The sequence below is a fragment of the Cololabis saira genome, chromosome 3 (assembly GCF_033807715.1).
Source record: "Cololabis saira isolate AMF1-May2022 chromosome 3, fColSai1.1, whole genome shotgun sequence".
Lineage (NCBI taxonomy): Eukaryota > Metazoa > Chordata > Actinopteri > Beloniformes > Belonidae > Cololabis > Cololabis saira.
This window is the reverse complement of record NC_084589.1, coordinates 26,692,930-26,710,775: the sequence shown is the minus strand read 5'-3', so window position 1 is coordinate 26,710,775 and position 17,846 is coordinate 26,692,930. Positions and strand designations below refer to the sequence as shown.

The 17,846-nt window shown below is 44.1% G+C and overlaps 1 protein-coding gene across 2 annotated transcripts in view; it reads right to left on the bottom strand.

Annotated features, from left to right (window-relative positions):
- Positions 1–17,446, bottom strand: part of kcnn3 (potassium intermediate/small conductance calcium-activated channel, subfamily N, member 3) — an 87,158-nt gene extending 69,712 nt beyond the window's left edge. Inside the window, exons 1-2 of one of the 2 annotated variants that reach the window (XM_061716890.1) lie at positions 16,956–17,446; positions 15,291–16,408 (exon numbers count right to left, since the gene is read on the bottom strand). In XM_061716890.1, coding sequence (XP_061572874.1) covers positions 15,291–16,382 — 1,092 coding nt within the window. In that variant the 5' untranslated portion in view covers positions 16,383–16,408; positions 16,956–17,446. The remainder of the gene's footprint in view (positions 1–15,290; positions 16,409–16,955) is intronic. The other variant, XM_061716889.1, reaches the window with a different exon arrangement.
- Positions 17,447–17,846: the final 400 nt, after the last annotated feature.

Sequence of the window (17,846 nt, the reverse complement as noted above, 5' to 3'; positions counted from 1 at the left end):
GAGTGAACGAGGTAACCACAGTGGGACTGGAGGCTGACCACAGCGGCAGACATTTTTTAGGTGAGATCAAAGCAAAGTATACCTACGTTGCAGACACTAATTCACCATGGACTGTTAAACTACTCATCAGAGACACTCCTGTGACCTTCAAAATTGATACAGGCGCAGATACCAGCGTGATTTCAGATGAAACATTCCACAAGCTCAAACACCTGCCCTCGTTAGAAAGCGATGATATGGACTTTGACAGCCCAGGGGGGAAACTTGATGGTCTAGGACAGTTCACAGCTTTAACAACGTATAAAGGCCGACGATACAAGTTCGTCATACATGTGGTCAAAACGAACAGCTGCAGCAACCTCCTAGGCCGAGCTGTCGCAGTGGCTATGGGACTGGTGAAAAGAGTGGATGAGGTTCAAGGCACGTTTGATACAGAGGTGGGCCTCTTGAAGATAAAGCCCGTCAAAATATGCCTTCGAGACGATGCTGTTCCGTACAGCGTGAACATCGCGAGGAGAGTATCTGCACCCATGCTCCCTAAAGTTAAAGCTGAACTGGAGAGGATGGTAAAGTGTGGTGTCATTGAGGAAGTGACAGAACCAACGGAGTGGTGCGCCCCGATGGTCCCGGTCCCCAAACGAACAGCTGATGTGAGGATCTGTGTTGACTTAAAAAGACTTAATACAGCAGTTAAAAGGGAGAGGTATGTCTTACCCACCATAGACGACATACTGCCACGACTGGCAGAGTCCCGAGTGTTCTCCCTGCTTGACGCAGCTAGTGGCTTCTGGCAAATCCCGCTGGAGAAAGAAACAGCCAAGCTGACCACGTTCATCACTCCCATGGGGAGGTATTTTTTCAAGCGGCTCCCGTTTGGGATCTCCAGTGCACCAGAGATTTTTCAGAGGGAGATGTCGGTGCTGTTCAGAGGCCAGGAAGGGGTTGAGGTGTACATGGATGATATTCTCGTCCACGGCAGGGATGAGAAAGAGCACGAAAAGAGACTCCAGAACGTCCTGCAGATCCTGGAGAGAGCAGGTTTGAAGCTTAACGACAGAAAGTGTCGCCTGCGCCAAAAGCAGCTGAACTACCTGGGGCACCTCATCGATGAAGAGGGCATCCGCCCTGACCCCTCAAAAGTAAGTGCCATCACAGAGCTACAGCCACCAGATGACATACCAGGCCTCCGGAGGTTCCTGGGTATGGTTCATTATTTGGGTAGATACCTGCCCAACCTATCAGAGGTGATAAAACCCCTGAACAACCTGCTGAAAACTGACGCAGCATGGACCTGGGATGCAGCACAAGTCGACGCCTTCAACAAGGTAAAACAACTCATCTCCACAGCACCCACACTGGCATTCTATGATATACATAAACCTACAATAGTGAGTGCAGATGCAAGTAGCTTCGGGCTGGGTGGCGTACTGCTACAGCGCCATGCTGAGGGACTGAAACCAGTAGCTTTCTGCTCCAGAACATTAACAGATGCAGAACAGCGCTACGCGCAGATAGAAAAAGAGTGCTTGGCGGTCGTTTGGGCCTGCGAGAGGTTCTCCACCTACCTGTATGGACTAGACAGCTTCACAGTTCACACAGACCACAAACCGCTAACACCACTGATCAACAACAAAGACCTCGACATGGTTCCCCTGAGGTGTCAACGCCTGCTCATGCGTCTGATGAGGTACAACCCCACTGCAGAGTACGTGCCGGGGAAAACACTAACTGTAGCTGACACACTGTCCAGACAGCCACTACCTGTTATAAAAAGTGAAATATCAGAACTGACCTGTGATGTTTCAGTGTTCGAGGATGCAGCCCACACAGCATGGCCAGTGTCGCCCTCCAAGCTGGAGCGGATCAAGCAAGAGACAAGTACCGACAGTGACCTGCAGGTGGTGAGTAAACTGGTGACACGTGGGTGGCCAAAGCACGTGGGTAACGTCCCAGTAGAAGCCAAAGCATACCACCAATGGGGTAACAGCCTGTCTACCTCAAAGGGACTTTTGTTGTATGGAGACAGAATTGTTATTCCACACAGCATGAGAGGTGACATACTCCACCGTTTGCATGATGGACATCAGGGCATTACTAAGTGTCACGAGAGGGCACGAATGAGTGTGTGGTGGCCCGGACTAGAGAAGCAGATCCAAGAACTGGTGAAAAAGTGCCCTGAATGCATGCAGATCAGACCGACACAGAGGAAGGAGCCTCTGATGACAACACTACTGCCTCAAAGGCCATGGCAGAAAGTCGGAGCTGACATCTGTGAGTATGACAAGAGAAACTATCTGATTGTCATTGACTATTTCTCTCGTTATTTGGAGATAGCACACCTACCTGACATGACTAGTAGGACCACCTGTGCGCGACTGAAGAACATCTTCGCCAGGTGGGGGTGTCCAGATGAGCTACACACAGACAACGGACGACAGTTTTCAAGTAAGGAGTTTCAAGGCTTTTCTGTGGCGTATGACTTTAAACATATCACCTCCAGCCCTTACTACCCTCAGTCCAACGGTGAGGCTGAGAGGGCGGTTCAAACGGCGAAAAAGATCCTTCGACAGGCCGACCCGTTCCTGGCTCTTATGTGCTACAGAGCCACACCGCTACAAGCCACGGGTGCCAGCCCTGCACAGCTCATGTTGGGCCGTCAGATTAAGACAACTGTGCCCACAGTCGACAAAGTCCTCACTCCAAAGTGGCCTGACTTCACAAAGGTGCGTAAAGCTGACGCCAAGGCGAAGGAGAACTACAGGCGGAATTACAACAGGCGCTACGGTGTCAGAGCACTCCCACCTCTCAGGGAAGGAGAGAGAGTAGTGATGAAACTCGACGGAGAGTCAGAATGGAGGACAACAGGGACAGTCCAACAACCACACACAACACCAAGGTCCTACCTGATCCAGACGGACCGCGGAACACTGCGGAGGAACAGGCGCCACCTGCGCCCAACCTTCCTTCCTGTTCAACAGCCAGAGGCAGAGAGCACACTGTCGAGTGAGCAACCATCATCACCCCTCTGCTCACCTCCAGGTTCACCTGTCAGAGGGATCGTTCCAGCAGAGCCTGGGGTTCAGGCTCAGGTGACTTCCAGGGGAAGAGTCATCCGTCCTCCAGACAGATTCAAAGACTTTGTGTGTTCTTAACACATAGCTTGCCAACAACGGAGCAGAATAATCTCCGGCAGCTATGGAGGTGAATGGGTAGTCTACCCCATAACCTCAGGGAAATAGGGATAGAATAGAAAAAAAAAAGAATGCAAATGTGCAATGTTAATGCTATTCATCCCATTGTGTTACGGCATTTTCCTGCCTTGTTCATGAGTGGCTGACGAATAATATGTTAAGTTGCAGTGTATTACCAGCCTCGATTGTATAATTATTTACAGTAGGGATACTGCAAGTTTTTGAGTTATTGTTTACATATGTTTGTGTCTACGACTCAAAAGAGGGGAGATGTCATATGAGTGCGTTATCCAGGGACTATTTTATGTACACGCGCATTGATCCGAATGCACCGGTAAAGACAACGGCGCTTTGGCGCGGAAACTAGTCCCGGCTGAAGTAGTTAACGAGCTGTAATTGTGTGACGGAGCGTGGAAATAAAGACCAACAAAAGGATTAATATTGTCGAGTATTCTTCAGGGAAATAACCTCCACAAGTAGTTTCAGCGTTGGTGTAGTTCTGGCAATTTTGCAAGATTTTTCTCTTTTCTGTTTTAGTATAAAAAAGAATAGTATAGCCACACAGCTGAGATAACCTCACCCCTGATCGAACACCAAAAACAAAAAAGGAAAACCTAATATTTTGATTCCATAAGTTTATCAATAATGTGTTATGTTATGGTTATAGTTCAGATTGTATAAGCATGCTCATGAAAAAAAGTGAAAAATACAGATTGTCAAATTTGGACTAGGAGTTGATAATACATCAGGAGGCTCTAGTCTGCATGGAAACATGAACATCTCATGAGATTGTCATTTGTATTCTATACTACTATACTATACACTATATCACATGCTGAAACCATCATAAATAACATTTTAGTTACATTTATTACTTCATAAAGTGTTTTTTGCTAAAGAATAATCTTTCTTTCTATTCATACTGATCCCACTATCACAGCTATTCAGTATATGTTCTAGCTTTGTCTCTTCAGTACAGAAATTCCTTCAGCATCTTTAAATGATCTCATATATCATAGATGATGAGTTGCTGTTAAATAGCTTAAGTCGTTTAACTAGTGGTGTATGGCCCAACGGTTCTGAATGGACTTGTCAACAATTAATTTAAAATGAGCATACCTTTTATTCTCTGAAATATCAGGTTTCAATTATTTGAGGATCATTCCTTTATGCCTTTCTGTACATTTTATATACCACCCCAGATGGGTTGCAATCTTGCATTTGTTATCCAGCTTGTGCAGGTGTTTTGTGTGCATAAATGTTTGTTTTCGTTTTTGCCCAGCTGCTCATAAGTGTGCGATTAGTGTGTATTGATCACTGACTCAGTGGACAACATGCAGAGATAATGAGCTTCTTCAGTTCAGTTGAAAGGCAGCCATGCATACCCGCACGCACACACACACACGCACGCACGCACGCACGCACGCACGCACGCACGCACGCACACACACACACACACACACACAGAGGAAGTAACTTGAGGACTTTCCCCAACTGTGCCAACTTCATTGACACAGATGTAAAGACAGATACATCTCGATCACCAACACATTACTCTTACAGTGACAAGTCGGCCACTACGTGTGTTTATAATGAATATCAATGAGTGCGTGTGCATGTGTGTGTTTGTGTGTGCATCTGTGTTCTCATGTTCTCATGCCTTAGCCTTGGGATTCTCTCCTGTCAAAGTGAAGATTTCTTGCAATCAGTCTCCAGGGAAACAGGCAGTAGGCAGAAAAGCGATTTCACCTTACCAGGATAAACACACACAAACACACACACTTGACTTCACATTTAGTGCAAACCATTACAGCCATACACACTCAATTAAATCCAGACAAAGAGAAACGTGAACACACACACACTTTTAGAATGTGCATTCAAGCACAGGTACCTGATCAATGGTGCAAGTGGAATATTATTACTCATGAGAAATATTCTACGTGTGTGAGTGGAGGGGATGGGGCAGTAAACCGATGTTTTTGCTGCCACACTTTTGGTATTTAGAAAAGCAAAAAGTGTCTGTGAAGTAAGGGGATTACTTGCCTTCCTAAAATTTTCCTCACAATTCCAAGGCATAAACTTAGGCACAACAATCATGAGAGCAATTTCTTAAACCAATCTTTCAAATATCATATCAAACAATAGCAAACCTCAAAGCCATTATTTTATTGAAATGTTTATCTGAACCCAAACTAAAAAGCTCAGAGAAGAACTCTTTCCATTTTTTTTGCTCTCTATGACTTTCTGTTTTAGTAAGATCCAATACATTTTCTGTAGGATTCAGTATCTTTAAGCATGTGTTTATCTCTCTGTATAACATTAGGATACGATCTGGTTGTACTTATTGTTTCACTCTGTTCAGATTAGCAGCGGTGGGCAGGTGTAGTTAGTACGTAAAGTTTACGTTATTAAATGGGCTTTTCTGTGTTGGCTCAACCATTTTTTCTTAAATGTTCCAAGCTCAAATTAAAATGTTTTCACCGTCAAAGAATAAGTCTTTTCAGGTGTATTTAACACATTTGCATCTGTACATGAGCAAATATCATCCTATGTTAGACCCACTGAGAACCAGATTATAGTTGTTTTACCTTGATTGCAATTCAAAACCTTGGTGTCTGTTAGATTGTGCAGCCTGAATCTTCTGTTTTCTGTGTGATGTGGCTAGCAGCCTGTTCAGCCTCCACCTCCTCCTCACTCTGCTGTTATAGGTTACGTTCCTAAACCAATCAAATATGTTGCTACCATGCCATGTTGACAGTTGGAGGATGTCTCTTTCTGAAGTGAATGGGATCTAAGTGGGGGACATCTGACTATGTGTGGACAGAATCTTGGAGCTTATGGCACTTTTCCACTAGTATCGGCTCAGCCCGGCTCGGCTCGGCACGGCTCGTCCCGGCTCCACACGTGTGTTTTCGCACTGCCAGGGGAGAAGTGGGGGGGTTGTGGTGAAGCTGCTGTGACGTACTCGATTGCGCAACACCTTTGTTCATGTCAGCGCAGATGAGAAATCAGCTGGAGCCGGGAGCAGCTGAGAAAAAAACAGCCCGTCTACATCACTTTTTTAATTTTTTCTCGACAGCCACCAGGTTTATGAACATCTGCACCTCAGAGTTGGATCAACAAACAGACGTTTTGCGCTTTATAATAAAATCGCCGCGAGCCGCGAGTCCCCTCGCGCTGACTCCCGCTTCCTGATTCAAACGTTTGACGGCCCCGCCCCCCGACCAATCGGTGGCGCGGAGGGTGGTGACGTCAGAAATAGTCCCTGCTCAGCCCGCTATAGAACCTGGCTGAAATGGTTACAGAAAAAAGTATCGACTTGGAGCGGCTTTACCCGTCTCAGCCCTAGTGCGAAAGCGCAAAACGGGTAGAACCGAGCTGAGGTGATACTAATGCAAAAGCGCCATTAGAGGACCAACCTACTGATGCAATTAATGTCTGCATATACAGTTGGACGTTTTAAAGAATAATCTCTTAAAGCCCCTGGTATGAATGCTCTTTCAAAACATTTATTTATTACTTAATCAATCATGTACCTCTTACGATCGCAGTTACACCACCTAAAAACTGGGCATCCTACAGTTTAAGACAATTTTAAAAACTTTGAAAAACAGAAAAAAACATAATATGTGCAATTTGTGATAGTGATTATGCTTTAAGGGATTTTTTGTTTATATACATTTAGTTTCCTAGTTCGAACTTAAAGACGGCTGAGTGGCCTGCTGCCTTCAACCAAATTCATTCAACTGATATGTAGCCTTTTTTTTTATTACATTTTTTTGCAAAGATACTGTAGAAGACAGTGAGCTTAGTGACAGCTGCTTATTCCTAGACCACTCAGTGTATATTTTTATGATGCATCCAAGGTTGTCATCACATCCCTAATGTCTAAAATCAAAGCTAATTTGGCTGGCTGATTCTTACATTATATGTAATTTGGAGTAAAAATACCAAATATTTATTTACATCCCCCGCCCCCCCTACAGATCCTAATCTTATTAAATATCTGTGCCGCCATAAAAAACTTCCATGCATCCAAGGGAACAGACAGCTCAGTCTAAAGTGTCGCATAGACACACAAACTCTATAGTAGTTTATACACAGAAGAGAGGATGCACACACTGTGACATAAATGTTTATGTCGCCCTGACATGATGCAACTTCTTACGCCCATGTGTACCAACAGAGTCACAGATACAGACAGAAGTGGCGTCATCTCGTTACACTGAAGGAAATGGGAACATTTGTACCTGTGAGTAGCAAGACCCGTGGGATCCAAAGTCCCATGGAAACTTGTATTAATGGGGGCGTGGAGTGAAAGAAAAGAAAAAAAGTAGGAGGAAGGAGAAAGGAAGTGCGGAGATGGCTGATAGGTCCTTTAGAGAATATGGAGGAAGTGTAACACCCGGTTCATCGTCACATACCGTCTGAAAAGCAGCACGCTGCCTCTGCGAGTGGTCAAGCAGAAAAAGGTCTTAAAAGGTCGACCAGTAAATTTCTGCGAGAAATGCCATAGATACGAAAGCTAGAGTAGGGAGAGAGTGGGCAATGACAACCTTGGGGAAATCAGAACATATTGAAGACTCACAGGGGGGATATCGGCACCCACTTTAGGTGAGAAGGAGGAAAGGAAAGAATGGAAAACCGCACCGCTGATACTCAATTTAACCCTAAGCAGTGTTTTTGCACAACTGTTTAACTTACTTGAAGCAAAGTTTTAAACCATCAAATAAGTAAACACAATTTAAGATATAGATGAGTTTCCTGTCCTCATATATTACTCAGCAGGATTGTTGGAATAAAGGTTTTTCATTAAAAATGATTTCATTTTCTGCAAACATTAGAAATGAAATTAAATAACTCAATCGCAAAACACTATTTCACTTTTCAGATGTTTTTCTATGAATTTGGGGGAAGTGTAAGCTGAATATAACTTACTCGATTTTAAACATAATTTGCGTGTTTCTGTTCTCCTTGTTTAACATCACCAGCATTGGCTCGGTAGACAAAAGCGCTCATGACAAAGCTGCTTTACAACCTGGCACATATAAAAGAACATACTGTACAAGACAGCTAGCTCCGTCTGACACAGTGGTATATTGATTACATTGTTTGCTTGCCAGTTATGTCAACAAATTCATTTTCAAATAAATCACCAGGTTGAGATACTATTCTTGACAATGAAGGGTCAGACATTTCCAAGTAATTTCATGAGCTGATATATTAGCCGCTCATACATGCCCAGTGATTAAACAAAGAAAAATGAGCATGCAAGCAAATTCCTTGATACATATAAAACTGTTGTCTGTCCAATATTAAAGCTCTATGACATGAGATCAGAGTTTTTCCCTTGGAGACACAAAGCAGGCACTGCAGACATTTGTCTTTAGGACACGCAGGACCCCAGTCTTGTCTTTGACTGGCCTGGATCCTTGGTCTTCTTCTGATTGTGGCGAAATTTACGTTCATCTATTTTGGAGGCTGGTTCAGTCAACTGCCTTACTGTTTAGGAGCTTAGCTCTACCAAACAAATTGAGATGAGCATGTATTTCTATTCCGTAGCTACACCTGCATTTTTTTACAAGATGTTGCACAGAAAGCCACGTATATGGACATGGTACAATGCAGTAAGTTCATGTTCTATTAATGACTAATACTATCCCTGACCCCGATAGAGGACCGGTGAGGTTGAGACTGAATTCAGATTGGAAAGCTGTCACACGAAGCCAGCGTTTATCATTTTAAGCAAATAATTTGTTAGCAGACATTCAGGGGTTGAATCCTGAACTTCATCAACGCTATTTTCATGTATATTTTTTCATGCAACAGTTTATATTACAGACATTTTTCCTGAAAAGGACATTGCTGTCTCTAATGATACATTCCCATAATTAAATATTGAGTGGGACTTTTCTCTTCATTAGAATAATTACCAATATACAGCAAAGATAGTCTTTCCGTCAACATAGACAGTTAACGATTTTTTTGCTGTTAGAATGTTGCAAAGATGCATTGTAATATGCAAAATAAATGTGGACATTGTTTATGATGCAGGTTGGAAATAGGGGCAGGACTGCACTTTGCGGGAGGAAAGCTTTGCAGTTGGGCATACTGTAGTGTAATTATCCTTCTACATCAGCCGGTTCTGGGTATGTTTGTTCTTTCAAAGCAGAAACTACTCAACAGTCATTCGAGTTCAATATATGCTGCATCAGAGCAGGTGTGTCCACACCGTGTCAAGTACATGAAAGCTTTCACTAAAAGCATGAACCCCTCAAACCTTTTTTTTTTTTTGAATAACTGAACATTACAACTACGTCTGCACACCCTGTCGTATGTGACACTTAAAATGAAGCATTGTGTATAAAACCCCGTATAGGAGTTGAGAAACAATGGTTACAGTGCATGCTGACACTTGATACCATATCCATCTGTGTCACACATGTGTCAAGCGTGTGCGCCAACAGTGTGACGGGTGAACTTGACAGCCGCTGTGCATTCCCTCAGAATACCAGAGGAGTGGCGTGGAGCACGACCCTGGGGAGCAACGTGGGCCTCTGTGAAATAGTCCACTCATCTGATGTTGACAGGCCACATGCTAAGGTCCCACGTGTCACAGAGCCTTGGTTATTCTCAGAAACAGCCACCTGTCCAGTTCTTGATAAAATGAACAATCTCCGTACTGCTGTTTAACTGCTCAAAGTGATTAAAGACACAGGTAGCCAAAACATGCAAACTCATAAATACCTGAGACTGAATATAATCCAGCAGAGAAGATGAGTTAAGACGGTCCTTTATGTTTCGATCGTTCAGCATTTTTGTGTGAAAAGTCACTATTGTACCTTAGGACAAATTTAATTATTTCATATTCATAAATTATTTCATCATGCAGTATTCTCTCTCCATCATTTATTTACACTACAGGAGTTTACTGGCACTGATTGCCCTGCATTGGGACAGTTTTTTGTTTTTTTACCTAAAGCCAAAACTTGAGTAATCATCTCAAGTCTCAGGACTCGGCGATGAACTTGACTAAAATGGACCGGATGCTAAAGACGGAGGTGACGGGACACACCAGAGGAAATCACAGCCTCGACTTCAGAATACGCCTCCCTGGTTTGAAATCAGACTCCAAACATGTATATACTGTACTGTATGTACTCTTACTCACAATACCCACAGTCACGAACACCATGTCCTCCACTGTTAACCTTCTCCCTCCTTCCATCCTAACACACACACACGCACGCACGCACGCACGCACGCACGCACGCACGCACGCACGCACGCACGCACGCACGCACGCACGCACGCACGCACGCACGCACGCACGCACGCACGCACGCACGCACGCACGCACGCACACACAGACTCGTTCCACACAAACCAACCCACCCTGTTTAGTTCCATTCTTATTCTTCATCTCTATTTTTGGGAGCAAGATGGAGCAGCTGGACTTCCTGAAAGAAGTGCGGGAGTTTTGGTAGATACATTCTGGCAGTATTCTGAACAGTCACATTTATTTTACTGCTTTCATAAAAAAAGAAGGTAAAAATCTGTGTATACAGCATACAGTATATTATATATATTTTCAATGGGAAAAGAAAATGTCCATACTTCTTTGATTTTGCCACAAGCGCCCACACCACCTCTTAAAAATACTTGTCGATAAAAAGCTCACAATATAGCTCTGCTTTAAAAAATAAACAAAAAAAGGAAAAAATCAACATCAGTTTTCAAAGTGCGATCTTGTACAGCATGTGTATGCGGAGGCGGACAGAGCATGTGTGGGTGAGTGATTATTACTAATCAATACCAGAAATCATTCAAAGCTTTTACCCTTAGACTGGTTTAAACCACCGCTTGAACCTCTCTACCTTTCTCTGAGCTGTCTTCCCATTCATCTCTCTTCCCGACGTCTCTTTTATCTTCATGATTTCCAGCTATTTCTCACAACAACAGCCAGTGGGCTTCTACCCAGCTCAATCATCTGCGTGAGAGTTTGAGCTGTCTGATGGCCTTCCAGTATCTGTTGGACTAAAGCCAAATCAAACCTGCATTTAAAGCAAAAGCACATTTAATTCTCTGGATTTTCTCTTTAAAAAAAAAAGAAAGGTTCTGAAATGTTTTCCAGCGTGTTCTTTTCAAATCCCGCTTCTTACCAGATATTTTAAAGATTACAGATTGACCAGCACAGGAAGATAATTAACAGTGACTCCTCTGATCAAATTGATAGATGTCAACTAATCTGTTTGATGGGCAGTCAAAAGCCACTGGTTTTGTTTAAGCGCTGCATTGGCTCTGACTTAAGGACCTAAATCAGGCTTTTCATTATCGCCTTTCACTTCTTCTCTCTTTCTACAGACTTTCATTCTCGCCCAGCTGCTTCGCTTTTCTGATCACACTCCCCCAGTTTAACGCCCACTGCAAGAGCAGAGGAGCAGAGGCGGTGAGAAAGTGAGGGTGGGGGGGGGTAATGAACGAGAGACAGGAATAAAGGAAGCAGGATAAAGAGGACTCCACAGAGTTGAAATAAGAAGAAAAGGTGGTGTTTTTGGTGGTGGGGGGGCAGACAGAAAGAGAGCATAAAAGTGCTGGCCGGAGAACCGACCAATAGAAGCAAGGAAAACAGGCGAAGGGGAATTGAAAGAGAAATTCAGAGCTGTGCATTTTCATTAATAAAAAGACACTGGTTTTGAAACAGTGATTTTCATAAAGTTGGAGTTGGACAAAAAAGCAAAGCTGGCAGCTCTCCAAAGTCACATTCTTCCAGCGTAACGGTAACAGAGAGGAACCAGTAACATCAGAGATGGTGGACACACCCAGACAGCCTGCTCTGAAGGTTACTGTACCTGTAACTCTGCACACTCACCTGATCCCACATAGTCTGTGGAAATGATCCCTCTGTGACAAACTGCGTTAAGAAAAAGCAACTCTCTGTGATACGTCAGACCAAGAAGAAAGACAGGAGGAAGTACAGGTTCATCCTTGAATCAAGGAAGTGAGCAAAAGATGCACAGGGGGTCTTCTAGTGCACAAACACGGAACCAAAATAAACACAACAGCAGCCAAGGGCCAGTTCAGCTTATTACACTGGCCATTACACAGACAAATGAGATCCCAGCCTCCTACTGATAATCTGCCCCCATGTCCTCTGCATCGTTGCATTACATCACCCGGAAGCAGCAACTGTCAAGCTTGGTCATTACAGTACACAACCCCCCCACCCGCACACATACAAAAACATGTGCACAGTATGGTAAGTCCGTGTGTGGCGTAGCAAACAGCTACTAACTGAGAACATGGCCACGGGCTCATCCAGATGAGACAAAAGTGGGGTGTGTGTGTGACCCGCAGGCTCAACAAAGCAACCGCTCAAGGTTCAAAATGGCCTGTGACCTTTGTTACACATCTTCCTTTCAAAATGTCCTGTCGCCATACTCACTGGCTGCCAGAAATGTAAAGGAAAATAGTTTTTACAAATGCAAAACCGAGGCAAACTTTGGAAGAAGTACAAAACTGCAGAAGTACAGAAAAAGTACAAAACTGCAACCACTGTTTGACAGCTGGGTCTCGCATTTGTGAGCTCATGTGTCACTTTAAAGACACACTTTACCAGTTTACCATACTTCTTGAAGGTTGGAGGTCATATGAAAGACAGAAAAAAAAGCTACAGCATAATCGTAGAAAAATCTGTAAGAATCAAAACAGCAGAAGTAAAAATACACTAACTTTTAGTATTTGCACAAACAGTGCTTTTTGTTGGTGCAATTAGTTTTTTCTGAAAATATGCGTCTTAAAGCATTATATTTTGAATGAACAATTTCATATCAAGGACAAAATATTGTGTGATCATAACAACCATTTCTGTCTTTCTAAAGAATTAAAATAATTGAGGCAATCAGAGTGTTTGCAGTTGAACGTCACACAGCTGTAGACGTGATGTCTTTTGCTCATGTTATGTCTGATATGCAATGCTGTATCACAAACCAACAAAAATGATAACATATTCAGAGTGTGTGGGGAGTGTTGGTTATACAGCCCTTGTTCTGTAATTAACTTTTCTTTATTGACTGACTTCTACCTATAGTTTAATGACCTATATGCCCATTATATATTCATTAACAATCCATTAAAAAAGTAAAATGAAATAAAAACACCAGATTACCATCCAATGAGGCTTTGCTATTTATTTCCTTTACCAGTGTGGCTGAACGGCAACAACCTCAATTTATGCATCCATGCTTTCTTGTTAACATTTCCAACCCTGACCTGATGTAACCCGGCTGATTTTGCTGCATCATCATCAAGGTTATTTTCTAAGGGTGCTTTCACACCTGTCCCGTTTGAAGCAGTTGTTCCGAAACAGGGAGCGTTTCCCCCTAAAGATCGATTCATTTGGTATATCTGAACACAGCAATCGCGCTCGGATACGGCACAAAACAAGCGAGCCGAGATCGCCTAGGAGAGGTGGTCTCAGCTCGCTTCCATTCGAGACCTGGAGCGGTTCGTTTTTTTTATTTGGAGTGAGAACATAATCGACACAGTAACCGACACAGCTCCATTCATTGTGTATGTGCGACCGCGGCGCAAGGCGAAGAGTCGGCGCAGCCTCCACCACCTTCTCTTGTATTGGACACAACTTTCTCTCTTTTCCCTTCTCTCCTATTGGATTGAGCTCGGCGGCAGCGCGGTCCGCTCTTGCGCGGGTAGCACATAAATTAATGTGATCGGGGGTGGCGGTCTGCGCTTTGCGCTCTCTCTGTGAAAGGGGCTTGTTGTTTTTCCCGGGGTACGGAAGAGGAAACTCCTTCCGCGTTCATTTCTGACCAATGAGAGAACAGTTGGTTCGCGCATGGCATTTGTTATCAGCTTTGAACCACTACAGATGGTTGCCTTGTGAACACAAACTCCACATATGAAAAACTAAACAACTGTATTGATTTAACCCCTGAATCGGAACAAAACAAATGGGCCACAGGTTTGAAAGCAACCCTAAGACTTTGGCTGTGTCCGAAATCACATACTTCCACCCTAATGAGTATGCAAAATGAGTATGTGAGATTTTTTAGTGCGTCCGAAACATTAGAACGTACTCAATAGTATGCTCTATCCATACTCATTCCGGAGAAATTTATTAGTGTGGACTGATGGACACTAGCTGAGCCGAAACTTCCCACAATGCAATGCAGCAGTGTTTGGTTGATAAGTGATACGTATATGTCATAAGTATAATATTAAGTAAAATAATATTATTATATAATATTAATATTATAATATTCGTATATAATATTATATAATGTCATCTTGTTTCGGCCAGGATAAACGGGAAAGAGCGGAGCGGTGCTGCTACTGCTGCTGCGACGCGTCACTTCCTCCCAACGGCAGGAAGTGACGTGTGCGCTCTGAATAAAACGTCCGAATTAATAAATACTATTGATATTTACTCAAAAGTGTGCCGAATTTAAGTATACTTTTTAGTATATACTGTTTAGTCTGGCATTTCGGACGCACCGATAGTCCACACTAGTGCACATCTGTATGAGCATTTCAACTACGTCTAGATAGAACAACATCTCCGTCCACACTACACCACCACAACCTATGTCACATGACCATATATGGAATTATTTTTATGTTTATGTTCCATGTTTCCATGAAAACAAAATATTGTCTGATTTGATCTGAATATATAATTTTTTAATCTATAAATATAAAAACATATACAAATAAATAATTAGTATCTTTAAAAACATTCATCATATTAATTTGACTGTTTCATTAAAGGTAGAGTAAGGAATTGTTGGATGAATCTTTGAAACAAAACACAGAGTTAACTCCTCCTTATGCTTTACACCCTATCATGAACTCTCCCAAGACTCCCTGTCCCCACCATAACAGTGCAACATTTGAAAATGTGTGTGCTAGAACTAGTGTAGACGTCACCTATGACTGGACTAAGTGGAACTTCGTAAACTTGGACCTTCCAGTTAAAAGAAAAAAAATGTTGCATTATATTTCACAATAAAAGTGATTTTCTTTTTAGGTGTAAAAACATTCGAGTGAGACTTTAATGTCAATGGTCTGTTCCCTCACCTTTGTGTACACGCCCCACGACAGCTCCGTCTCAATCACCATGACAACGATGCCAAACATTCCAAAGATGAGGGCATAGTCGCTCAGCCTCTTCCTCTTCTCAAACAGTGCCCTGCGATGACCCAGCTTATAGCCAATGTTTTGGTTCTTTCGTTTGGAAGCCTTGGAGGTGCTTCCTCGGACCCCAGTGCCCACTGAACCAACCCCTCCCTGCCTGCTACCCCTTCCTGTTTGTGCCCGCCTGCTTTCCACTAGTGCGTGGTTCTGGTGATAGATGGACATTTGGTTGGATGTGGAGTCGGTGATGTCATACCCTCCTCCTCTGGGGTACGGTGAGTCTTCTTTGGATGAAATCACAATCTCTGGGGGGCTCTGAATCGGGGGTTGATTAGTGGAGGACTGGGACACCGAGCAAGTAGGTGGGGCTTCTCGCTGTCTGTCGTGTCCACCAGTAGCCGTTAATCCGGTAACAGCTGAAACCCCACCCTCTTTGGTTTCGCTGCTGCTCTCCGACTCAATGAGGTTTCTGCGGGAGGCGCTGAGGCGGCTCAGGGGCTTCATGACCCCACCCGTGTACTTGCAGGAGCTCATGGCAATCTCTGTGAAAGGGTTACTGTCCCGACGGTGAACCAGTGGACTGGCCTGCCTGTGTTTGGTGCTTCTCTCCCTGTCACGGTCTCTGTCCCTCTCCCGCTCCATGGAGGGCGAATGAGAGGAATAAAAGAGGGCGTTGTAGACTGGGGAGTTGTCTCCACTCAGGCTGTGCTGTGAACCAAGGCAGGAGGAGAGTGGGGTGCTGGTGGGGTGCAGGGCATTTGGGATGGGTGGTGGCAGGGGTTGGGCTCCAGAGGAAGACAGGGGCAACTTGGGGAGTGATGCTGGAGGCAAGCTGGGTGTGGTAGGGGATGGGGACGGGGTGCTTCCATTTAAACGGTCAAGGCTCGAACCTCCCATGTGGTTGGAGTGGTTTGATCCTGGCGGGTTGCCAGCGCTGGAGGGATGGGAAAGGCTGCCTAAGGGAAGAAGGAAGCGCTGGTCCTCATCCTCGCTCCCTCCTAGAAGAGCCAAGCTCAGAGAAGGGGGAGGCTCCATGGTCAGAGTTGTGGCCACACACCTGTCTATCAAACACAGAGAGGAAAGAGCGACGAGTGACACAACATGACGAAGAACACACTTTTCTCTACATAGTTAAACAAGGGATTAGCGGGAGCAGTGAGAGGACACTGAGGGATAAAATGTTGGTCAAAACAAATGAGGGAAAAATGTGAACTCAAAAGACCTAGGGTGTGTGACAAAGAGGGGCAACAGAGTGGAGGAAGCAGTCATAATCAGGGAGTTATGTTAGTCCTTGACTCACATTTGAGTCAGCTGTCCAGTCAGTCACTCTCACTTCTCTCTGGTTCTCTCTCACATACATGCCACTATGCTTCCAGCAATCTCTCCCCTAAAATGTCATCTGAGTTACAGTACTGTTGTTAGCTGAGAGGAGGGTGAAAATCCCCCGGCTTTAAGCCACAAAAAACGAGATAAGGCTCTGAGACTCGTGAATAATAATTCCACATCTGTCAATGTTCACAACAGGAGAGGAGTAACTGTTTAAGGCCCGCGTTAACCATGCGTTGGCTGCAATTACTTGCCACTGATTGATCCAAAACAATAACCTACTTTCCGTATGATATAACCACACGCCTTCCCGGCCCCCTCCTTGCCGTCTGTTCCTACCTCCGACCTCTTCTCTCTCCGGCTCAGTTGTGCTGAATCGCTGGCTGACCACCGCACTTTTTCTTTTTCATGTTGTCAGGGCCAGCCCATCATCTCCTCTGCTCGGCTCCTCTCAGCTCCTCCACAGGTCTTCTCTCCACAGACTCGCTCACTTCAAATGATCAGTTTGTATCTCCCTCGATCATTGCTGATGAATCGACGGTGCCTTCTTTTATCATCCTCCAGTCAGGGACAATCGGCGCGAGAAGGGGAGGAATAATCCATGATGACTGGATTTAATCGGCCAACCTGTGGCTGCGCGTCACACAATGTGCAACCGCGTTAAATAGGAGAAGAGAGACTAAGGTGACAATTAACAGTCCGAAGACTGAGCAGTTAAGTCTGTGAGTTTAATATGTGACAGCACCGACCAACACTCAATCTACAGCTCAGCGTCTCTCCAAATCTGCCTCTCACTCTCTCCTCCAACTTCTCTGCCTCCTTTCTCCGCCTCCAGACCTGCCGTTCATTCCCATTGGACGACATCTGAAAGGCGAAATAAGCGCTGAAAACAGGTGGCAGGATTTGTGTTGCGACGTGGCTGCCAAACGGGGAAAGTATTGTTCCCAGGTTGTTCCAAATAAAAGAAACCCGCTATGACCTCAGGGGGGAACTCATGTTTGAGATGACGACAGCAAGAACAAATATTAAAAAGAGATGTATATCAATTAAGGCAAGAAAAATATGGAATAGTTGTGACAACGACCTAAAAATGTGCAGTTCTATCTTCAAGTTTAAGAAAATGTTTAAAGAAAATATTGTAAATAAATATAAAACACTATAACTATAAAGTAT